General features: G+C 42.5%; 1 protein-coding gene across 3 annotated transcripts; it reads left to right on the top strand.

Moving 5' to 3' along the window:
• The first annotated feature begins 973 nt into the window (after positions 1 to 973).
• Positions 974 to 25,130, top strand: tasora (transcription activation suppressor a). Of its 3 annotated transcripts, none has more exons than XM_027279326.1 (28): positions 974 to 1,495; positions 5,699 to 5,844; positions 6,114 to 6,206; positions 6,526 to 6,598; positions 6,816 to 6,907; positions 7,597 to 7,728; positions 7,986 to 8,116; positions 8,283 to 8,314; positions 8,429 to 8,534; positions 10,264 to 10,367; positions 10,661 to 10,764; positions 11,193 to 11,265; positions 11,547 to 11,621; positions 11,957 to 12,153; positions 12,275 to 12,562; positions 12,667 to 12,859; positions 13,286 to 13,414; positions 13,529 to 13,683; positions 14,930 to 15,122; positions 15,255 to 15,767; positions 16,428 to 17,791; positions 18,272 to 18,394; positions 19,982 to 20,141; positions 20,300 to 20,408; positions 20,581 to 20,756; positions 20,849 to 20,998; positions 21,597 to 22,284; positions 23,205 to 25,130. In XM_027279326.1, the coding sequence occupies exons 1-28, from the start codon at positions 1,219 to 1,221 to the stop codon at positions 23,689 to 23,691; spliced, it is 6,363 nt and encodes a 2,120-aa protein (XP_027135127.1). In that variant the 5' UTR covers positions 974 to 1,218; the 3' UTR covers positions 23,692 to 25,130. The 3 variants fall into 3 exon arrangements, with proteins under 3 accessions (XP_027135127.1, XP_027135126.1, XP_019123859.2); XM_027279325.1 differs by having other exon boundaries at positions 975 to 1,495; positions 12,703 to 12,859; positions 21,534 to 22,284; XM_019268314.2 differs by having other exon boundaries at positions 975 to 1,495; positions 21,534 to 22,284.
• The last annotated feature ends 201 nt before the right edge of the window (positions 25,131 to 25,331 follow it).

Raw genomic sequence — 25,331 nt, 5'->3', positions numbered from 1 at the left:
GTTTTGCACTTGATAGTTACAAACATACAGCCCAAGGATATTAATGTACACTGTGAAAGATTGAGGAACACTGCTGGTTCAACAGAGAGTAACAACAAAGTGAACACCTTCAAGCTTGACACACTACTACTAAATCTACTGGCAGTTTCTCTAAAGAGTGTACATAAAATAAGGAAGTCTCATTCGTGCTATCAAACTCTTCACTGAATAATCTTCATCTGAAATCAGATTATAGGTTATTTAAAACACAATGTTTGGTGAGAAGCAGCCTCACTGCAGGACGTGTGCATGTAATGTAGACTATTGATTGTTACAGCAGCTCACGATACACAACGTGGATTTAAAAAAAGACTCAAATGTAGAAAAACAACAACAACAAACAAATAAAATAATTATAACCATATACACCTTTTAAGTATATGATTTATGGATATACATGGTGTTAATGTTATTATTCAGTGTCATAAAAAATATTTATATTAATACAAAATGTGCCCAAATTAATCAAAATTGCATGATTATGCCACAGATACTAGGTTTCTGTAAAAAAAAAAAACTTAATCTTTAATCTCGTAATTAATTCATTTTTTTATTTATTTAAATGTGTCCCTAATACTCCGTCGTACTATTTTAATGATATTATTTAATAGAATACAATAAATGACAATAATAGGTGCTGCGTCTAATTATTAGTAATATCTGTGAACCCCTTTCCAACAAGAAAAAAAAACAAAAAGATGTGGACAAATGTGAAAAATAATAATATAATAAAACGATATTATGCTTTTATTTAATAACATTGACAATACCTATGTTTCCACATTTGAACTTCCTTAATCGAGATTTACACATTTAGGAAATAACTAGAAATTATTTATTTATTGGTCTTAGTAGTTTTGACTTTCCATTTGTACAATTCCCTACAATCACTAAGGAAGAAACCAGTTTCATTGCCAGTATGAAACTGATAAACTGAGTAACAATGATGATGTCCACAGGGTGACGCTAAAGCCGCATGTAGTGAGCCAGCTGCAGTCAACTCTCCGTGAAGAAGAGCTCCGCTTACCGGAAGCATGGCGGGGGTTGTGTATCGGTTCGAGTCCCTGCGCTGTGGGATCAGGAGGTAGCCGGGGTGTCAGCAGAGGCTCCAGCCGCGAAACAGTGTCGGAGTGACGCCCGAGAAGAGAGGCGGCGTCGGTTTGTTTCGAGGATCCGACGATGGATGACAGCCTCGGAGGTCGGCGGGAAGCAGCCGCTCGTCTGAGGAGTAGACTGCCCGCTGCCGCCGAGCTTGGAGCTAATGTTAGCCCGCAAGATGGCGAGATAATCGAGGCACACACAGCCAGAGAGAGTCAACCTGGTCCGGGCAGACCGAGTGCGGCAGGTGGGAGGATGGAGAGGAGGAACTCGCTCACACCGCAAGGCATCTACCAAAGACATATGCCCATGGCGCCGGACAAGTTTCACATACCGAGGAAAACCAAGGAGCAGAAATGTGAGCTGGTCCCCTTTATCCATGCACATCAGTCATATTATCACATAGAAATAAAAACAAATGTGCAGCATTACGCTTTAATTTACAAAACAACAACAATTAACTCGACGTCTGTGGCGTTTAACGTCCGTTGGTAACGTTAACGGGAGAAGGTCTTTTATCGGACAGCTATGCATCCATTCTCGGACATCTCGGACTTGTTTTTGCCATGTTAGCTTAGCTATAGGGCACACAGTTACACAGATTCACCAACGTGTAAGCCATATATTTAACTGTTTTCTCATATAAAGGAAAATTAATATAACTATTGTAAGTTTTGGACAAACTGTCATCTGTTTGAGGTAACCGCTAACTCCAAATCAGACGACGCTAGTTAGCAGTTAGCCGACTGTGACGTGCTTATAAGTGACTACCTGACGCCTGTTTGAACTTGACAGCTTATTTTATGCTTATTTTTAAAGTCAGGGTCAGAGTTTGCTCTTTGTGTAAACCTTTCACCTTTTGTGTGGACGTTAAGTTAACCAGCGTTACCTAGCTCGGGGTAACCGCCTCCTTGTTTACATCTGTGAGCATGTAGCATCTGTCATCACAACAAACGTGTCACATTTGTTTTGTGTTTATGTTGCTGTTTGCTCAGACATCAGAGTCTGGCTGAGTGAAACTTCCCCAATGAAACTTCAGTTTCTTCGCAGACTCATCCCAGGATGATCACTGCCTGTTTTCTCAGTTCAAGTAGGTTATGGGTTAAACAGTGGCATGATTTAGCTTCACCCATTATGTTTTCCATAAAGGTTTATCCTCACCGGGCTCGCTGGCTGGGGGGGCTGGAACCAATCCCAGCTGACATTAGGTGAGCTCTTACACCTTGGAGTCACCAATTAACCTGCATGTCTTTGGACTGTGGCAGGAAGCCGCAGAGGACCCACAGCGGGTGTTTGAACCAGCAACCTTCTTGCTGTGATGCCAAGCTGCCCCAGATTGTATCAGTTATTGTCATCCCTAAATATATGTAGCAATGCAGGAAAATGTTCAAGTCAGTTCAGGATAGTTTAGACTTAAAGAGAGGTTAGTTTTAGAGTTAGGTTTGGTCTGATGGACTGTTTTAAACTTCAATGTATGTATTCCCTTACTTTAACCCAAACTTTATCCCTAACCCCAAGCTTTACCCCGAGCCAGCTTAACTAACTAGTTATATCTATAACATGACCTAAGTCCATCATGACACAGTTTATGATGACACAGAGAATCTATTGAAAGAGGTGAAACAGGAGTGGGACTGACGACATCAGCATCAGTTCAGTATAGTTTTGATTTAAAGAGAGGTTTGGGTTAGTGTTGGGCTTGGTCTGATGGACTGTTTTGAGCTTCAAGTTGAAAGATTTATGTTAGAAAAATCAGGAGTATACTGGGGTGCAGATGTTTTAACTCTTAAAGGGAGTGTGTGTGATGTTTTCTGTCTTTTGCATATCTCGCCCACTCCCCTTATCTGGCATGTGGGGAGAGATTATTTAAAAATAGTTTAAGGACAAGAGAGACAGGTTAGGGGAAGTGTCATTTTGGACAAGAAACACAATGTTCATTACTGAGCAGAAAACCAAAAAAGGAAATTGTTAGTGGGAAGATGTACAAGACAGCCCATTTTGAGAAAATTGTATAAAAACCAACTGTCAGAGCTCCTCAAGGAGCCTTTTCCTCTGTAAGCCCTTTTGTGTGTTGCACTGTTAAACGCTCCTTCTTGTACAAGAATAATAAATTCAACTTAAACTTTGATGCTTTGAATCCAGTCCTCCTTATTCAAGGGTTCTTCCTTAAAAATTCTCGTAACAGTTTATGTCACCTTACTTTAGCCCACTTAAGTTTTCCAAAATTGCCCTCCATGCAGTCGTTTTCTTCTCAGTTTTACCCTGAGCCAGCTTCACTGAATCCTAACTAGTTATATCTGTGACATAACCTGTTATAAGAATTTTACAAGAGTGACCCTTCAATAAAAAAGACTGGATTCGAGGCATCAAAGTCTAAGTTGAATTTATTATTGTTGTACAAGAAGGAGCGTTTAACAGTGCAACATACAAAAAGGGGTTACAGAGAAAAGGCTCCCCGAAGAGCCGTGACAGTTGGCACTCTCTAATGGGCTGTCTAGGACACCTCCCCATTGATACAGGTAACGTCATAACGTCTTTTTTAAGTTCTCTGATCAGTAATCAACAGGATGTTCCTTTGTCCAAATAATACCTCCCTAACCTGTCTCCAGCCCTTGTACTATTGTAAATTGCCTCAACTTAATTCATAGCTGAACTTAATCTCTCCCTGCCAGCCTCAGCAAAACAAAGAGAAAAAGAGGAATTCACACGAAACATGCAAAAAACAGGACACACACATTGTATGAATTAAAAACATCTGGACCCCAGTATAATCCTAATTTTTATAACATAACCTACCCTCCAACCACAGGGGTCAACCTACATGACACAGTATCTGACAGAGAGAAAAAGTCAACATCAGTTTACGATTCACGGTTGGTGCTACTCAGCGTGTGAAGCCATACTGATGTCTCCATCTTGTTTTAGGTGGCAACACATGAACAGAAAACCTGCAGGCCCTGATATTCAGACACGTATGGTTATTATTATTATTATTGATCGTCTATCTAGGCAAATGAGTTTGTGTGTAAACAGGTGAGAATGTTAATGCGGCAGATAACCGCATGTGGCAGATGATGAGATTTGCATTAGGTGGTTCCCCAGAGAATAGCAGCCAAGAAGAAGAGAGGCTGTTGACTAGTGTTATTCTGTGTAAGGTATTCTACCACATTTTGAAGGAAATTTCGCTTCCTGCCAGATGATTGCAGGAAAATATCAACATGTGTGTATGGTAATTATGAAGCCGGTTAGGTCAGCGGAGCACAAAGACTGGAAACAAGGGGAACAGCTAGCCTGTGCACCTATCACAAACCTCAAACAGATATATCTTATTTGTTTAATACAACCTTCGGTTTGCTGGACTGTGTGCTTCAGCTTATGACACTCCTAATTTCATGTTTTCTTTACTTTCCTACAACAACTTTGCACACAAGTATCCTGGTCTGGAGTGACATCCTGCTTTTGATTACATCTGTGATATTATGTAGGCATAATGACTTTTAATCTCCATATTTACATGATGTGGCAGTGCAGGTGTGTGTTTGTCTTCATCTCTGCTACCTGAAGTTATCTTCTCCATTTATTATTGTCTGCATTAGCTATGTCACAGTTTTATTCTGGCATGTAGATCAACATCACATCATCATGTATTTGTTACTGGCCATACAGCTATATTTTTTTATTTTCTACTTTACAAACAACAAACTGTGTTAGTTGTTGTTCCAGTAGTTGTAAAAAGCCCTCAGTGCTATGTCAGTGGCACACCAATATTTTGTGAGCTCTTTTTAAATTTTTTTATAATAATAATAATGTTTTGTCAATTTTCTGTCTTGGGTCAGTGTGTTGTTTGGTACTCCAGCTGAGCCCTCCGCTCCACACGGAGGGGGGCTGCGACTGCAGGTTTCGTCTCCTGAGTATTTGGCACCAAAAAGGCTGTGGTGGTCCTATTATAATTGGGGCGGGCTAACATTTTCCCCAGATACCTAAACCTTCTTCTTCTTTGAATGTTGGGCGAGGCTCGTTTGAAAGGGGCTAATTGCTGCATAAAGAGTCTGCAGTATGGGGACATTTATTCCTGATATTTACTACTGATTTTAAACTCTACACCAACTGGCTGTCAAGTGAAGTCAATGCAGAAGTGCCAAAAACTGCAGTTTCTCAAACGTCCACTTGTGTCTGGCTCCAGAAGTGACTCAGTCTCCATAAGCCCCCATGTTAAAATGTCCAACTTCACAGCAGAAATAAAAATGTTTACAGCCTGGTACAAAAAACTGTTTTGGTCTCTATAGCTAATTTCCCTCTTCATGCCAACTCTACTGAGGGTGACTTTTTATATAACTCACCTGTTCAAATTATATTAAGGCTTATAATTATTCAGAATTAACAGCGTAGGTGCTTTGACTGACAGGTAGGTGCCATTGCAGGTGGCTTGTGAGTTCTACATAAGCTGAGAGTTCAGTGGGAATTTTATATTTGTGATTATCAGTGATCAATGAAGATTATTAGTTCAGGGAGTGTAAATACATACTGACCTTTGCGTCTGTCCTGCCTGTCTTCCTTTTAGCTCTGTTCACCCACGTCTCCACTGAGTCCAGGGAGTACGAAGAAATGATGACCATCTTGACCTCTAGCTACATTGAGACCGGCTCTGCTGGCTGCTTCGCTTACTGTGACCCTCGACTTGTCCACAGTGAGCTGTTGGAGAAAGAGGTGAGAGATAGATGGACGGGTGGAGTGGCATTTCCATTTAAATGTGTCATGTTGCTTTATGACTACCTGTGGGTGAAATAGAGGTGATATGCTTAACTGGATGAGAGTGTATGAGAATTAAGTCATCTTCAACCAAGGAATATGAAAAAGGCCTTTCAGATGAACTGGAATATCCTGTAACTGTTTACTTACTATGGATCCATGTTTGACATCACAAGATGATCTTCTTATTTGTTAATGGATTACGTGTGTGTGTGTGTGTGTTTCAGTTTGTGGAAAAAAGGAGGGAGATGAAGTCGGATGGGAGGACAGACAAGGAGCTGGAGGAGAGCTACTGTTTCCTGTTGACTGATACTGATAAGGTGAGACTCAGAGACACTTTACAGGAGTTAAAATCCTCAAACAAGACAGATTATATACAGCACACAGCATTAGTCACATGTTAAATATATGTATGTTTGACGTGGCGAGGTACAAGGCAAGGCCACACTGTTGTTATACCTTCAGGACAGAATGATGTGGGGGGGTTTTTTTTTTTTTTTTTTAAAGAAAAAGAGTCGAGAATGGTGTGAATGAATTTAGTTTATTGAGAATAATCAATGAGTCTTTTCATTTTATGTTGATTGTTCTAACCTTTTTATATTTTAATGTCTTACGTCTCTGAATTGTTGTCTGCTGTAGCTGCCCTGGATCTGTGAGAAGGGGCTGTTTGTGGCTCAGAGCTGGATCACAGTGCTGGGAAACCCCAATAAAGGTAGGTGTGAACAGACACATGCTGATACATACATAGAAAATAAGACAACATTGTTCATCCATCATCCATCTTTGTGCTGATTGTATAATTTACAGTGGTAACTCTTCAGATTTAAGTCATGCAGCACTTGATGTAGCAGTTTTTGGAATCAGCCACAAGAGAGTAAATGACCTGTGATCTTAATTTTGTTCTTCTTTGTTGGTGTGTGTGTTTCTAGGAGTGTATCTGTCCAGGTACTCAGACCTGCTCCAGCTTAACGCCATAACCCCTGGAGCCACGGGGGAGATCCTCATCTTCAAAGTGATGAAGGTAAATCAGCTGGCCGGTGGTCGTCATCAACGCATCTGTACAGATCAGACACTATTTTCTCTTGCTCTTTGCTACGTTTTCATAATTTTCTTTTAGTGTTTTTATGGCTTATAAGGTGGTTCCCTGTCACAACTAGGTCATTGGGAGGATATGTTTTGAATTTTAACGTTCGCTGGCGGGATAATGTATGCCATAAATAAATTACTGCAGAGGATTGTTGTACTTGAAAACAAGAATATTTGCACTGGAATAGACCATTGTATCCCGTCTGTGAGTTAGCTCAGTAGAACTCAACACGACTGAAATGAGCAGCCAACTTTTCCCAGACTCACTGAAACATCAAAGGAACATCCGATTTCATTAGGAGGAGCTCAGTATTGTAGCGGACTGTGAGGTTTAAAAAGATGATGCTGGGAAAATGTCCTGAATCCTGATTTTTGATTTTCTGTATTGTACTGCCTGTAATCCAAAGAACGAAGCACTTCATACTAAAGTTTCAGTCTTCTATATCTCATTGCAACCAGAAAAGTGTTTATTTATTTAAAACAGAAAAGAGAAAACCACAAGAGCAGACGCTTTCTGTCATTCTGAGTTGTTCCTCTTCAACTGTCTACAGGCTACCAACTTCTTTGATGAACATGAACCCGCTCAGTCTTTCACACTGGTGTTGCATCTATTTTTGGTTTCAGGGCAAAGTTAAGAGTATCTATGAAAACATGAAGAACCTTCTAGATCCAACGCCTCGCTTTGACAGTCACATCTCCAAGAATGCCAGCAAAGTCACATCGCTCACTTCCTACCGCGGCTTTGAACTCACACAGGTAAATACACACACACACACACACACACACACACACACACACACACACACACACACACAAGAAAAGACCTCTGTGCAACTGTAGGCTCAAAACAAACGGTCACAGAAATTAATATCCTTTCATGTTTTCTGTGTGCTTTCAGATGACTGTAGTAATAAAATTAAGTCCTACACACGGGTACTTTTAATAGTATTTGTTAAAATATTTTAAAAAGTAAACCATGGCTTTGAATGATGTTGTTGTGTTGTTTATTTCAGCAATACTTCTACGAGTATTCATTCGATGAGGTGCGGCAGCGGCCTCGCCAAGTCTGTCCGTACGCTGTCATCTCTTTCCACTTTAAAGGAAAAGATTCTGCACTTCCCACCAAACCTCTGGCCCTCAGCAGGTGCAGAAATTGATACATTTCTGTAATATAAATCATTTGTCATTGATGTAAATTACACAGGATTTGAGGCTGGCAGATACACTGAGTGCTGCATGTGTTATAATCATGATGTCGGCACTAAATATCTGAAATGTCGTGTCCTTTTTGTGCTGTGTTTGATGGACAGGTTGAACAGCCAGTCAGCACAGAGCATTAAAGGTGAGCACAGGCCCCTCTTTCAGTTCACACTTAAAGATCATATATATGACACAAGAGGAAGTCTTGTCTCAATGTTGATGAGCTGTTGTGTGTGTGTCTCTCTCTCTCACACAGAGCGTGCTCAGTTCACAGTGTGGTCTGGTGATTTGGTGAAAGGTGACAGAGTTCTCTTCCAGGTCTCCCTTCGCTCCTTCTCTCCTCCCTTCCTGCCCCACAGACTGTGAGTACTGAGCTGACTTCTGACTGTTGAAGCAAAACAAAAGAAAGAAAAGTGCCTTACACAGAGTCAGAGGACAGGATCTAATCAAATTCATCTGTGTCCTGAAGGGGTAGGAATGGGATGTGACAAAGTCAGAAAGTAAGGTCACAGTCCTATAGAGGCAACCCAACCTACTCTGAATAGCTCACAGCCTCTTTTGAGAGGCAAAATAAATGGCAAAATGGAAATTCCATTTATGTTATGTACAAAGTTTGTTGTACAAAGTTTGTTGTACATAACTCAAAACCAAGCCATGATTGTCTGGTGGGCTTTGTTGTTGTTGTCTTCTTTTGTTTGTTTAATTGGTTGTTTTGTGAATAACTATCTGTAAATTGCAATTGGGATACGCTTTTGGCTGTTTGTAGAAGAAACCATGAAAACTGTAATTGAAAAAGAAAGTAGGGACACAAAGTGTTAGCCGTGTTTCACAAAAAATGAGAAAATACATCTTCAATAGCTGTGCTATACGTAGAACAGAAATACCTACTAAATTGTTTGATCATTCTTGGGAGACATTTGTTGTGAAGCAGCTGCATGAATCAAACTCATGTGATCATTTTCTGGTGCTGTTATCCACCATTGTTTCATTTCTGTGACGCATTACACTCTTTTAGCTTTGCTTTGCCCTTTAACTCAGCTGTTTACCTCAGATTGTATTTGTACAGGGAAGATAAACTCGCCAATAGCAGCAGATTTTATTAGTTTAATGAGAAGTAACTGTGTGTTTAAAAATTCCAGAGAAATGACATAGTATAATGTACCATATGAAATCTGACAAAGGCCTCGACCTTTGCAATGCTTCCCTTTGGGGACATCACCACCATCACCACCACTAGCTATGCTGGTTCTCTGTCCTCTGATGGCATGTATCCTATAAACTCCTTAATCAGTAGTTTATCTACCCACTGGATGACTCTAGATGTCTTACAGTTAAAAACAAGTGAATCAATTTAAAACCGGGGAGTCTTCATGGATGGTGATCTTAGTTTTTTAGAGTGGTATCAACAGCATGGCTCAGGTCGACTCTGAAAGTGGCTTCACGGTATGTTCAAGACTTATAGAGAGGACGTGATGAGACGCTAAACATTTGATCAGTCTGCCTTTCTTGGAAATGTGGCTGTTAATTTCTTTGATGTCTGCTCCGTGTGTCAACAGTCAGATCGTAGATAAATATGTAGCTTTAACCAACATCTGACCACAAAGCTTTACAATGGCGGTTTGTCTACTACAACTGCCAAAACAAAAATAACATGACCTCTTTGTGGGAGGATGCTGTACCTTCATCATACGTGGAGCACTCTGATGTTTGGTGGGTTGGTTGAAGTCAGGTTGTGCTGAAGTGTGGCTGTGTTTTATTGCTGCTGTTATAACATAACCACAGTGAAACAATTAGAAAATATTTATTTGTTTCTGATTAAAATAAATAAAGATTTGATTCACTGCTTTGTTCACCGCTCACTCGCTTCATTCACTCTCCAGGTTGCTCGACTTGTGCTACACTCGCTCTCTCTGCATCACTGATAAATTCAACTCATCCTTTTAAAGACCAACTAATTCAATCAGACAAATAATTTAAGTACTAGTTTTCATCCCACTTATTAGTTAACACAGGAATCAGTTTTGTCCTAAGTGTAAATTCACAAATTATGAGATGATTTGATCTTTGTGTATCTCTGTGTTTCTTCTTCAGACCAGAGAAGTTGGAAATCAGGTACTTGATGAGGCTTGAGCAGGTGACCAAGCACTTCCCATCCGACCTGTTTTCCTACAACCTCTACAACAGCAGTCAAGAAGGTGAGGTCCAGGGCGCCATTACAGTGATAATGCATTACACAGCAGCATGCTGCTGATGGGGCTTTAAAGGCTGATACTTTGGAAGCTTAAAGTGTGTCATTACAAGTGAAAAACATTTTAGATTAGTTGTATTCAGCATTTATGAATGTATGTATTTACACCATCTCAGGATGCTAAACATCCTTTCAGGGTAAAAGAAGAATATTCTGTTTTGTTGTGTGTTGTCTAAATATTGGTAACCTCCAACTAAAACAGAAGTTGAGCATGAATCTTGTGTGTTTTTGTGTGTGTAGTTTTTAAGGACGGTCATTACTGCACTCTGCTGGAGGTGACTGATCGAAGTCGGTCGACGACCAGCGTGACAAAACTGCTGCAGGAGTTGGAGATGAAGAGAGTGGTGAGTTTGGCTTACTTTAATGTTTATTGTATGCTGATAAATTACAGGACAGCTACAGGATCAGCTTAATAAAGATGAAAAACAACAATGAAAAATAACCCAGCAAAGTAAATGTGTTTGGAAAGTGTTACCATGTAATTCATGATATACTATTAGTTTATTTCAGCGCCCTCAGTTTGTCTTATCTGGCCATTGTAGAAAGGATTATCAGCCCCACACAGGAGAGCTTCAATATGAAAAGTACATTTTCTGGGGAATATCTCTGTGACTGATGAATGTTAATGCTTGAGATGTAACAGAAGATGTAGATGGGAAGGAAAGAAAGAAGCAGAAGTGGAAAAGGGGAAAAAGATGGCAGACAGGACAAAGAGGACAGATAGTCAGTTAGAGAATAAATGTTGAATGACAGTCGTCTGTTTGATCTCCAGGTTCTCGTGACTCCACTTACAGACAGAGGCTTTCTGTTCATCCTCTCCAGTGTTCAGATGGCCACACCCACTGGTATGACATGTGACCGATGGCATGTACTGTAATTATGTGTTGGATAATGTTTGATGAGCCACGTGGTTGTTTAAAAAGGCAGTAAACCTAGTAAAGCTTTGATGCCTTTTATCACTGCGTGAGGTGAAGTGAAATATTTAATGCTCTCCACAGCCACTTGCTGCTAGATAGAAAAATATTAAGTATTGTTGATTCATAATTTCATATTTTGGGCCAGTACTCTCTTCAGATGTTTGTGTTGTCACGTGGACTTCATCTTAGTCATGTTTTTGTATTTCCAGAGCGAGGTGAGAGCTGGAAGAGGTGTCTTCAAGCCTTGTTTGTCTTCCCGAAGTCCAGAGATGTGGCCAAATCCAGTAAGTAACACGGGATAGGCTGCATGGGATTTGCAATATTTTCCAAATGGTGTATTATCCAGTACGGCTGGTTTATTTTACAGATACAGATCTGCTAAAATATGTCCAGATTGGCCTCCAGTATCTAGTGTTTAGGAGACTAACTGAAAAAAAATGAGCTAAAAGCAGCTTAAAGACTTCAGAGCGGGGTAGAGCTGAAAAATTAGGTAATGATTTTGTTAGTTTGTCAATACAAGCAGCTCAGACAGTCAGTAAATCCACTGTTGGTATAAATTATATTCACCTGTGGAGCCCAAACATCTATGTTATGACTTTTTCCTTCTGTTTTCTTTCAGCATTAAGGTGTGCCTCCTCTTCTCATGATGCCTCAGAGTCGTTGATATCTGGTGACACGCTGATGCCGCGGCTGAACCAGTTTATTCCAGCACTGCACCATGCTCTGTTCAAGTCCCGTGCCAACCCCCCTCCAGAGCTGTCTGCTGGTGTCGAGCGCCAGGCACGGGAATACCTAATCGGCCTGAACAACGGCAAGGTACGAACCTCTTTTTATATCGTAACCCCCAGATTTCTGCTTGCATTTTGTCTTCTGTGCTATGTCGTCAGTCATAGTACACCGAGGTAGGTCCACCAGTAAAACTAACTTTACTCTGCAGGTTCGACAGTACCCCATGAGCAAATATGAACTCAAATTTGATGAGCAAGGAAAGGCATATTCAGCTCCCAGCCACCACAAAGTGAACATGGATGGTTATCTGCACTCCTACTTGCACAACCCGGCTCTCTACCTGCTGTCGGTGCCCCGGGCCAGGCTAATGATGGAGACGTACTGTAGCGCTGAGGAGACGCAGGAGGTGAAGCTCAGCAAGAGCTGCGGAGGCCAGAGAGAGGCGACGTCGAAGACGCCCAGCAACGTGAAAGACGGACAAACCAACACTCAAAAGGTGAAAAAGAAAATTTCCTTACCAATCTGACTATTTAGAAACACTAAATTCATTTATTTCTGTCATGTCGTAGTGAACTCAAATGTGTTTTTGTTCTGACTCAGATGCAACAACTGATAGATCTGGTTTTAACCTGTAAGAGAAATGCAGAGAATGAAGTAAACAAGGAGGATGGAGTAGGAGGAGGAGTAGTGAAAGCACCGGGAAGGAAGAGGCGACTGGAGCAGGAGACAGCAGAGAGGGCGTTGAAGTTCCTGAAGGCATCACAGGAACCTGAAAGGCACAGCAAGATTCCAGGTGAGGAGACCTAGCAGCTTCAGAGGGATTAATGCCACAAACACACAGCAATTTAACTGCTTTATCTTTATTTTGGCAGTCAAATGACAGGTGATTGACTGAAGCCTGGTGATGTAAAAATTAAATGTACTTATCCTTACTTTTCAACACCACACTAGTGCCCATGCTCTCTTACCATCTAACCTCACACAACACGTTTTGGGATGACACTATCAGTGCCTGAAAACTGTTCTCAACTTCACACATCTCTGCCTCTGTTTACGCTGCTAAGAGCAAACTCATGTTTTATCTGTAACTTTCTGTACATTTTTGTTTTGCCTCTAGCGTTTGTTTGTGTTTCTGAACACAGATCCTTTTACTCTTTTTATTTTATCAATGGGTGACGTGTTATTTACTGATGTTTTCTTTTATGCCTTTGGCACCTAGTCGAAGGAAACCAAGTTCCCGCCTCTCCTGGATCTCTTGCGTCTGTGATTGGCTCAGTTGGTTTGAAGGACGTTGATCTGAGGGAAGATGGATCTGAGCTAGCTGCCAGACTTATCAGCCTCTTGACAGGTGACTGTGGCTACCGTACAACATGTGGAGCATTCTTTTCTTGTCTCATCAAAACACTGGAGGAACATCGCCATGAAATCATGTAAAACTCTTCTTTCTTCTGCACATTGTCAGGCCTAAATCAGGCTGCCACGGGAACAGCCAATCAGAGTTTTCCTGAAGTGCAAGAGGAGACTCAAAGGGAATCCTGTCCATTCGATAGGTTGGCCACCAAGCTGGGTCTGCCCACCAACTGTGACATCGACCTGAGGAAGCAGGAGGAGCTGGAGGTAACCGTAGTTTTATGTAAATTTTAACGACCGCCTTTTTGATGTCTCCTCCAAATACATAGTGAGATCAGCTGCCTGCAGGTTGGTCAAGTCACCTTTGGACTGTTTTGCATACAGCACAATCGCATTAGGATGATGTACGATAGGAACACTGCTGGAACTAAAATGCTTTGCATATGTGCAGTGAAAGCCCAATACATCACACTGTTAACACGCAAATTTAGCATTCTAGTTTTTCGGCATGCTGGTTAGAACAACGGCTAACCAACTCTTTTTTTTTTTGCAAAGAGATTGAATTAATCAACAGTGAAAGGACATGTGTTCATCTTGAACCATCAGTCGTGAAGTGATACCTTCGATAAGACTTCTAAATATTAGCTGTAAAAAAATAATGAACTGTTATAAAAATTAGGATTATACCAGGGTTCAGGTGTTTTTAAATCATAAACTGTGTGTGTATTCTGTCTTTTGCATGTCTCATGCACTTCCCTTATTTGGCCTGTGTTATACTGAGGCTGGCAGGGAGAGACAATTATAAATCAATAGTACAAGGACAGGAGAGACACGTTAGGGAAGTATCATTTCGATAAGGAACATAATATTAATTACTGAGCAGAAAACCAAAAAAGGACGTTATGATATTATCTGTATCAGTGGGTAGGTGTCCGAGACAGCCCATTAAAAAATGTAGAAGAACCAACTGTTGGAGTTTCACAGGGAGCCTTTCCTCTGTAACTCCTTTTCTGTGTTGCACTGTTAAACGCTCCGTCTTGTACAAGAATAATAAATTCAACTTAAATTTTGACACTTTGAATCCAGTCTTCCTTTTTGAAGGGCCATTTGAAAATACTTTGAACATGAACATTAACTCTCTAAACATGCATTTAACTTGTGAGTATTGTCTTAAGATTGACTTCCAAACATATCCTTACAGGTCTGTGTGCTAGTTTAGCTAACACTACTAAGCTGTTATCATTATTAATGATTTATTTTTAATCACAGAGGATTATTGTCTTCCAAATGTACAGGTGCTGCTATACGTAGCTGCAGCTAGATATTACATGAAGGAAACTGCTGAAATAATTCAGCATTACTTATTAGTTAACACATTTTGTGTCTTCAGTTGAATCTAATTCACTTGGCCCTACTTCACTTTTTTCTTTCATACTGCAGTGGATCAGAAGTTCATCATATAAATACAGAGGTAAGATTAATGAAGTGTATATATCTGTGTGTGTGTGTGTAGGAGCAGACAGCGGGCAGCGTCAGTAGTTTGGAGGGATTCAGTCCCAGTTCCCACAGCGGGGAGATGAATCACCACGGAGGATCAGGTAGAGGAGGAGGAGGAGGAGGGCTGGGGAGGAGAGCAGGAGGATATGAGGAGGAGGAGGAGGAGCAGCAAGTGGGAGAGATCCCGTGGGTCCTCATCCCCATTACAGGTCTGTCTGCCTGCCCAGTCAGGATATACATAAAAAATGTGATTTATATAAAATGCTAAAATATTTGTCATTAATATTAGATTTTATTTCATGTTTACAATATTACAGCTGACAGTTAAACTGTGTCTGCAGGTCTGTGTTCAGAGCGCTACACCCAGAGAGACAGAAATATCCCTCAGGACCCTCGCTTCCAGCACCTCACCACGGCAACAAGCATCACCAGAACAACCAAACCTCCCAGGGAGAGCCCCACCCCATCTCCAGAGCCCAGCCCTCCTCTTTCCCCCTCTCAGTGCCCGTCCCCTGAGCCCAGCCCTCCTCCCTCCCCCTCCCAGTGCCCATCACCTGACCCCAGCCCTCCCCCTTCACCCTCCCAGTGCCCGTCTCCAGAGCCCAGTCCTCCCGCTTCCCCGTCTCAGTGCCCGTCCCCAGAGCCCAGCCCTCCCCCTTCACCCTCCCAGTGCCCGTCTCCACAGCCTAGCCCTCACCCGTCTTCCTCCCAGTGCCCATCCTCCAAGCTCAGCCGACCTCCCTCCCCATCACGGTGCCGGTCCCCAGAGTCTAATGAGCTCACCCTGTTTAACAAAGACCAAAGTGGTGCTAACGAGGAGCAGTTAGCCCCGCAAACCTCCAGGGACTTTGCAGGTAACGTCAGACACGATGAGATGTTCCCAGGGTGAATTTATACATCTGTTCAAGTTTCAGTTTGTAATGCCGCCGACAGTTTTCACCACCATGTCAGTTTACAGAACTCCAGGTCCAGTTTATTTTCCTGCTGCAGTGTTTGCCAAAACCTGGCTGAGAGAAGTTGTGGAGCTGATGCCAGCTGACACATTTCTTCTTTTTTGCTTTTTCAGTTGAACTGTAGATCAGAGTTAAGTGCTGTCTGCTTTAGTTTTTCTTGCTATATAAGTTAAGCTCTTAAGCTCCAAGATATGATGTAAGAAAGTTTAATTCAGGTTTTCTAAGGCACCTGTTTTTGTGTTCACTCTTGACAAGTAACCTTACGTTTAACTGTTCGTCCTGTAATTCTCCCTGATTGTTACAGACAGGAAAATATTGTCTCTGTTAAACATGTAACTTTCCATTTTAGAGTTGTTGCTTGAAAATGGATCAGGAACGTTTGACTGACATAGTTTGTGTAAAACGGGAGCTGTTATGTTGCATCTACATTCAGGTTTTGCCTTTTATTTATCAGCAGCTTGTGTAGTCTAATGTGTAGCTCCTTCACACTTCACCTTTATTCAAATAGGCCTTGACCACATACTATACTGTTTCCAGTCTAACATAGTCTGCCTCCTGCAGGAGTGTCAGAGGAGAAACCTCAGGGGAAAGAAAAGAAGAATGAAGATCCATCCATCTCTGCATCCGTCCAGCCGTCTACCACTCCAGCTCCAGAGAGGAGGGCAGACTCCTCACCATCACCCACCGAGCGAGAGAAGGAAGACACAGTGGAGGTGAAGGAAGTACAAGCCAAACCTTTACAGGAGGAAAAAGACACTCATCCAGTTAAGAAAGTGCAAAAGGTGGAGGTGGAAATGATTCCTCTGGCAGAGAGTGATGAAAAGCAAAAGGGAGAATCAAAGGAACTGGAAGTTGGTGTCTCCTTAAGTCCTACTCGTCCCCTCAGACACATTGACAGCATCGTGGACAGACATCTTAGCGACTTCTCTTCGGACATGCAGGTCATCCTGCAAGAGGAGAGCGTCCACTTCAGCTTTCCACAAGCCCCACATTCCACTTCAAACACCACGGCACATCGACACACACACTCACACACACCCATATCTCAGTTTTCACAGTACGTGTCTTTCTACCACCCCTGCCCACCTGTCCAGGACTACGTCTGCTCGCTACAGGACAGCATTAGCAGCATGCTAACAGAGCTCGGTGAGAGCTTGCCGGGCCACCAGCCTGGCACCAGCCGGACTAATACTGATGCCACGCTGGCGTGCAAAGTTAGCGCTTTTGTGTCCAGCATCCGAGCAGCTAATGCCAAAATGGAGAAAGATGATGATGACGACGGACTCTGCAGTGCACCTACAGCTGCTGATGTTGATGCTTCAGTCAGTCAGACTCCTTCACTCTGCAGAGGAGGTCAAGTGTGGCAGACACATGCAAGCACCGAACAGTTCCCTGATGCTACAAACAGGAACCCCCAAACTTCTCATCTCACTTTACCTGTTACTACCTCTGTGTTTGGGTCTGTCTACAAGCCCACAAACTCTCCCGTCCTCACTCCTCCACATCCGAACGATTCCCCTCCGCTCCACTGGAAACCACAGCAAAGCTGCACTTTAGAAATCAATAGAACAGTTGCTCATAATATCAGACAAACACAAGACAGCAGCGTCACCAGGACCATGCATTGTAACGCCGGCGTAGAAGATGGGAGTAGTCTCGCGGGCACAAGCAGTGAGATGACTCTGCCAGGTTTTGGTGCTGTATCTAAGCCTTTGACAGAAGCATCGCACCTGTCTGAGCCAGCCTCCAATTCGGCTTCTGTGTCCATCCCTGGACCTGGCTCGGCGCTGAGCTCCCTGATCAGCCAGCTGCAGCCGGAGGTGTTCAACAGCCTGGTGGAGATCATCAAAGACGTGAGGAGGAACTCCCTGCAGTTCTACCTCCACAGCACAGAGCCAGAGGACCAGGTGTTTGAAGACGTTAAGGTAATCATGGGCAACATAGGCACAAGATTTGATGCCGAAATACATAAAAAACGAATGTTAGATTCTGGAGGCAACGACAAATGTTTCTGGGCTTCTGGATATCTGATACTTTCTCTGCAGTTTGATTTGCAACTTGAAACACAAGAATGACGAGACAGACTCATCTCTATAAATAGATATCTGCATATTAATTAACTCAAAAATGACCATACAGACTATGAACGGAAACCAGAACACTTCAGTTGTCACAATCTAGGCCCCTCATCGACAGATTCACATGCAGATATTTGTATTTCTTCATCAATGAAAGTGAATGATTGTTTAATTTAGAAGATTCTGGTCACTTAGAGAACTCAAAATGTAACCTGATGATGCCCGACTGTCCTTCGATCAAGTAGCTCTAAAAGTAAGCACTTACTTGCGTAGAAATATTTAATTTTTGTGTATATACAGCCTGTGTTTGTGTGTATTCTGTTGTAGGAACACCTGTTGAAGCAGGGTAACATGGAGCAGAGTCCTGTATCGTTTCTGAGCCAAGAAAACTCAGACAACCGCCTGCTGGTCATCATTAAAAACAAAGACATCGCTGGACACGTACACAAGGTGCCTCTGAATAATCAGTTTAACAGTTAATAAACAAGGTGAACGATACAGATATACAAAGTCACATGTTTTATATCTGAAAGCTACATACATGTTTTCAGGCATGAAGGTCACATGATGGGGACATTCGGCGCCCTCGATCTTCGTGTATTGTTTACTTGGTGATCTCTACAGATGAACTGCTCTGTTGATGTGTTTCAGTTGTGTACTTACAGGTCCACACAGAGTTTGCATCTTTTTTTTAACTTGTTTGTGCTGACTTTTCACAAGCTGTCATGTTGTCACTGTGACCAGCAGTCAGTCAAAGGTAGCAATAAAATAACCTTTGCTGTTTGTTGCGTTTAATTCGACCTCCTCGCAGCAGGGTGGTGACGAGGCTTTGCCAAATGTGTCGCTTGACTAATTGACTTGATGCCTGTGAATGTGCAGGAGCCTCTCGGTCTTTGTTTGGCCTCATCGTGGCAGAAAATGAGAGGAAGAGTGATCTATTGTCGCCCCCTACCTGATACAGCTGCTTTGTGCATGTTCCAAAGGCAACTAACCACAGCACACACCTGGCTCTTCAGCGTCAGTGTCACCTGCTACGAGGGGTCGACGCCCTGCTGTTCTGAAAAAATTCAGCAGCCTCACACAAGACAAGCGTTTTATCTGTATTTTTGTATTTATTAAGCACAGTGAAATACAGACCAAGTAAAGTTATTTAGGTTTCCATTTAGTTTCCCTTGAGCCCCCTTTTCTCTTCCTCTCTCTCTCATTTCTTTCTCATGCTTATTTTCCATCATGGCAGTGTGGACATGGGTTTTATTTGTGTTTTGGAAGCATGAATAGAGTTCACACCTGTAACAAAACATGCATGTGAACCTGCCTTTACAGTGTGCATACTGATGAGCAAAGACCTCTGAGTCTTTACTGAGCCTCTCAAGTCAGTTTGGGTGGCAGCAGGTAATCCTTCATCCCAACATGTGTGCAGTCAGCAGTCAGGCTGCTTCAGTGTTTCCTGGCTGCTCTGCAGCTGTTCTCCTGTTCATAAGTTATACGTCACAGCCACTAACAGTCAGGTCACTACACAGTTAGCTAGGAGCACAAGGCAGCATGATCTTGTTCTTATAAGATCTCAGTCTGTGTTTACGTGCATCATTGAAACTTTGTCATACTGGTTGATGCAGTTCAAAGTGCTTCACAGATGATTGACAAACCGATGAAAAGAGAAGTGTCGACCGTAACAGAGTGAAAATGAAAACTGATGGAAAAAAAGACGATACAATACGATAACAGATTTAACAGCTATAATAAAAAAAAGTAGTGAAAGAAAAGTAAGAAATATGAAGTATGAAATATTAAAAATAATAAAGTGTAATCAAATTTATAACAAAATATGACGCAGTAAGTGCATAAATTAAAGTTAATATAATTCTTCTAAAGCTGAGCGGATTTCAACCTCACGTTTGATCTCAGATCTACTTTGTGTGTTTGTACCACCCGACTCACCGTCTCTTTTTCATGCTGCACTGACTGACTTACTGCATGTTCAATATTCAAACTGAAAAGGAGACTAACAGGAAGTGTGTTGACGTTTGTGCTCATCAGATCCCAGGGCTGATGTCTCTGAAGCGACACCCCTCTGTGGTGTTTGTGGGAATCGATACACTGGACGACATCAGGAACAACAGCTACAACGAGCTCTTCGTCGCTGGAGGCTGCATCGTTTCTGACGAGTTAGTCCTCAACCCAGATTTCATCACTCACGGTACGTCGGGGGTTAAAATCCAACAGCAGATTTTTATGTCATTATATGGAGGCTTTTTCTGCATCTTATTTTCTAGACAAATGCATCATATCTAATGAACTTGTTTGTATTTATTTGAACTGAAGCGATGTGTTGATTAATGGGATGTTGTTCTGCAGATCGACTGGCTGCACTGCTGATGTTCCTGGAACAGCACAGTTCTCCAGAGAGCATCTGGAGGTGGAAAGTTCACTGCAAAACCCACAAGAAACTTAAAGAACAAGCCAGGTACTCAATCTTAAATCTTAGAAACCTTTCCTGTGTTAGTTGGAATCGAGGGTGTGTCAATACATGTGTTGGCAACTCCATCATTGTCTCCATTTGGTGTGTTAGCTGTGATTTGTTCTAAGATTTGGGCTCAGACTTCACAGTGAGCGTGTGTGTGTGTGTTTGTGTTCAGGTTCAGGAGAGATGCAGCCAACCTGCTGGATGTACTGTCAGCCTATCAGAAGCGGCACATCGTTGAGTTCCTCCCGTATCATCACTGCGACATGAACCATCAGTCACCTGACCTGAACTGTCTTCTGGAGCTCCAAGCCCGATACACACAGAACCGACACACAATCCTCCTGACGGGTGCGTGTGTGTGTCAGAACCTCTTGAACCTTGAAACTTGATTTACCGCCTGACCTGACGTACTAATGATGTTTACATCTTTTTTCACTCAGAGCATCATTTTGATAAGTTCCCTGCATACTCCAGTGGCGGCATCATCGTGGCCAGTATTGAAGAGATTCTGCATGACTTCACCAGACTGGTCGGTTACCATGACATCAAAGACAAGCAGCCAATCATGGATGACATGCTGGCTCCCAAAGGTCAGCTAATTTCAAGAAAGGGGGTGGTTGACTCATGAACCAGAAATGTTGTAATGTAATATTAGAAAAGTGATTGATTTCTCTTTCTGTGCCTTACAGGTGTTTGTTCTATAACTGTGAAACATCTTTTTAAAGTGTAAAAGTATTTTCAGTTAATTATCAAACCGTGGCGGGACAAACTCGACATTATTAAAAGTTTCATATGGAGACACTGGTGATATTATATATTAACTTTATTATAGATAAAGTCCTCTTTGTCCAAGACAAGACAGTAAAAATGATATTTCGAGACAAGACGACCTTCAAAAAGTGATCTTGAGACCGGTCTTGAGTACAATAACACTGCTTTTAACTATAAAATCTGCATGCTTTTTCTCTGAGTAGCATAGCGGTGATCGTGGACTGAATTGTTCTTTCCAAACTCTATTAAAATCTGTCAGTCATCAGAGAAGAATGAATTTGTTGTCTCTCCACGTACTGCTGTTTTCGTCTGCGCTCGTACTTTGTTCATCTCTGTGCTCTCCTCTGTCCGCAGGTCTCGGGGGGCAGCTGAGTCACAGTGACTCTGTGTCTGAACACTCTCCCTCTATCTTCCCAGAAAACGTCCATTCGCTCTCATCCCGTGACCAACCTCAACATCTCCTCCAGCAGTCGGCCTCCAGCCTCCCTCCTCTCTCACATCTGTCTGACCAGCTCGTCCCAGACACCTCCTGTAAGGAAGGCATGCCGCACCACTCGGGCAAAGACTTTGAGGACCTTCGACTGGCCATCTCGCAGTTACGGGCCGAACGTCAGGCCCAGCTACAGCAGCAGCACTTAGACTCCCATGCAGAGCTCAGCACCCTGAAAAGCTTCATTCCCAATCCTGTTCGTACAGGTGGCCATCACACCACCCAAGGAGGCCCCGCTGAGTCAGTCCAACTCACTTCAGGCAAAAAAGCAGTGGCAGCCTCTCTGGAGTTAATTCACTCAAGACTGCAGTCGGAGCTGAGCGAGGAGGAGAAGAGGGAGGCCAGGGGAGAGGGATGGAGAAGTGGAGGAAGTCAAGCAGGAGGTAGAGAGACTGGAGATCAGAGAGACGGTACTCCAGTAAGACTGATGGGTTCACTGGGAGGAAACCTGGGCCTCAGTAATAGTGACACGTCTCTCCCTCCGTCCAATCAAAACACAGCTGCAGTGACAGGACAAAATAACCCAAAAGCAGATCAACATGGAGAATCTGTGTTTAAACACGACGCAGCCTCCTCCGGTATCACAGCCTGTCCTGTAGAGGGCGACAGATCAAGGTTAGTATTAATACACGCATCATCAGCATGGTTTCCTTCAGTTGTGGTAGAAAAACAACACTGAACCCACCATAGTCTGACTCAAGATGTTATTGTACACACATACAGTCAATACATCACCAACCACAGACAAGTCCATGTAAGCAGTGGGACAAAACTCAGAAATAAACAACATGCTTCATTTTCAGAAAAAACCTTTGATGGAAATATACAACAGTGAAACATCCATGATGGTGCCACTGCCTTGTTGAATGTTATGATCTTAACATAAATGGTGTCTGAGAAAAGGAAACGCGGCATCAGTTAAACACAGTCTGCCTTTACTAACTCCCTGTTTTGGAGATTTCTGCTGGAAAAATCTGATACCAAAAATCCAAATTTAGCAGGTCTCAATGTTCAATGCTCAATGTGGAGGGAGTGTGGATCGCGCTCACATTTTCTGGTCGTGCCTTCACGTTAAGCCTTTCTGCAGAAGAGCGGGTCTTTTAGTCTCAGAGATCTGATTTCTCTTTTCCCTTCTTGTACCTTGGAGATATTCCTAAAGGTCTCAGTACGAGCGACTCATATCTTTTGAAAATCTTTAAGCTGCAAGTAACCCTTCTTATTAACGTAATCAACTCTGTTTGCTTAATGGAGAAACTCCCTTTCATCCTTCGACTGCAGAAGGGCAACCAGGAGAAATGGGATTGTTATAACATGTAGACATTTTTATTTTTCATATCTAGACCTCTTGTGGTCCACGACCTGAACCTGTGCCTCCTGTTATGGGAAACTTTTTAAGAAAAACCCTTTTAATAAGGAAGACCGGATTCAAATGATCAAAGTTTAAGTTGAATTTATTATTCTCGTACAAGGAGCGTTTAACAGTGCAACACACAGCACATGTTTCTGTTGACCCTCGTCTTGGTTTCTTCCCATAGAGACACACAGTCAGTTCAGGACCAGCCAATAAGAGGAGACGGAGCACCGCCTGCCACCAGCACGGTGGGAACTGCCAGCAGCACCAAGTTAACAGGAAGTACCACCATGACAACAGACCAGGAGGACAACTCAAATCCTGCTGTGTCCCGCCTACAACAGCCTCAACATCTGCAGCAACTAAACGAGCAACATCAGCTCCAGCAAAGTCTGTCGCACCTACAACAACCACCTCACAGCCAGCAGCATCAGTGGGGCGCCGGACTCCTGCAGCAGCCCCACCTGCCTCAACTCCCCAACCAGCATTTCTCCCACGGCCCTTTTCTAACCGCCATGGGTGCTCCCGGCATCCTCGGGCCAACGCCTGTCTGGCCAGGGTCTGCTCTGGTGTGGGGTCCTAGACTGCTGGGGGGGTACCACAACTCTGCAGTTCAGGGCAACAACAGGTACAGGGGAGGACAAAGAGGTGGAAGCTTTAATGGGATGTAGACAGCCAGTATAACTCCACCAGCTGACCTCAGAGGAGAGGCTGAAACACGCACATCCCAAATACTAACAGGTGCTAAAGATGGAGTGACCACGCTCTGTGCAGCTCCTTTATCACCACAAAATCATTGTGGAGTCCAACCCTGATCCAGGACTGTGATCAGATTCATTGACAGCGTCTCAAACAGACATCAGGAGAGTTTTAAGGTGTAAAGTAACAAAAACACAACTTACTTTGACAGGAAGTCACTGCAAATCCTTTCAAATCAAAGACGGTGGCTACAGATCTCAGCGTAGACACTGAAGACTGAACAGAACACTTGACAGCCCGAACACAAACCAATGACGAACATTAGTTCATATGTTGGATAATGGTGAAAAAATCTCATCAAAAATCTCACAAAAAGATCATTTACCATGTGGTGAATTTGTATTTTCAATCATTTTAATGAACGTCTGAGTGACTGAACAGTCCGAGGTTCAGCAGTGACCCACAATTTTGACAGATCCTGGATCAGGGCTTGGTGAAACAATGTCACTCTGTAGAAAACAGCACTGAATGCCCCCAAATAAAAGCCCCACCTTGATTTGATGCCAGTAAAGATGAACCTTTGTAAAGTGTCCAGAATATGGGAACGTTCTCTTCACCTACCTACTGTAACCACTAACTGTTGAGCTGTTAGTGCTGAAGCAGTGAGAAGAACACTGATGGAAAAGGCCATATCTCCTCCTCTGATGTGTGTTCAGGGGATTTAAAGAAAATATGTTGAGTGTGAAATGTTTGTCTGCCATGTTTTATTTATCTCATGAGAGAGATCGGACCTGACGTGTACATAAGTTTAATTTCTGGAGGTGTTTTTATAAACTGCTTCATAGAGGTCGTCTTCTTACTGAATGATCTCTGCTTTAATAAGTTCAAGAGTTCAGGAGTACGCTGCTCTGAGTCAGAGCATTGACTAAAATGTTAAACAGCACTGGTTGGATTCTTTCCTAGCTTTCTTGAATGCACCACCACCTTGACTGTTTTGGTGTCTTTGAGTAACGGTTTTCTAAACTCTGGTTCGCTTGAGGATCCCTGACAATGAATCTCTTAAAGGGAACCTCGCAATGTTTTCTACAGTGAGGAAACACGAGCTGCTCTTTGCATCGAGGTGCACGCTGGTTCTTAAAGTGAAAACTGAGACTTTGGAAGAACTTAAAAAAAAAATTAAAAAACATGGACGGACTGCCTTACACGTCTTCCAGTGAACTCTTTGTCTTGTAAAAAACATTTTTTTGTACTGAATGTTTGGTTTCTTATTCTGAGAGCTGTCTGTATTTAGTTGCTGTTGTATGTACAGTAGGAAGTGACTCTGTAACAGACTGGTTTTAACTCGTCATTTTTATGTTTTTTTTTTTTACATCAGAAGTTTTTTTGTATTAAAACATGCCTGCGTAAACGAGCGAGTCTCCGTCGAGAGTTTGTTGACGCCAGATTGAGCTACGATGTAAAACACAACAAGAAATCGGTCTCAGGATTTATTGTAGGTGTTTGTACATTGGAATTATTTTGGACCTTCAAAGTCCACCTTTTTATTTGTTTATTATAATCTAAAATACACAGTCCATAAAGTCCTGCCCACAATACATGTAGATTTTTATAA

Source organism: Larimichthys crocea, chromosome VI (assembly GCF_000972845.2).
Source record: "Larimichthys crocea isolate SSNF chromosome VI, L_crocea_2.0, whole genome shotgun sequence".
Lineage (NCBI taxonomy): Eukaryota > Metazoa > Chordata > Actinopteri > Sciaenidae > Larimichthys > Larimichthys crocea.
Note: the sequence above shows the minus strand (reverse complement) of the source record. Positions and strands in the feature narration are given on the sequence as shown.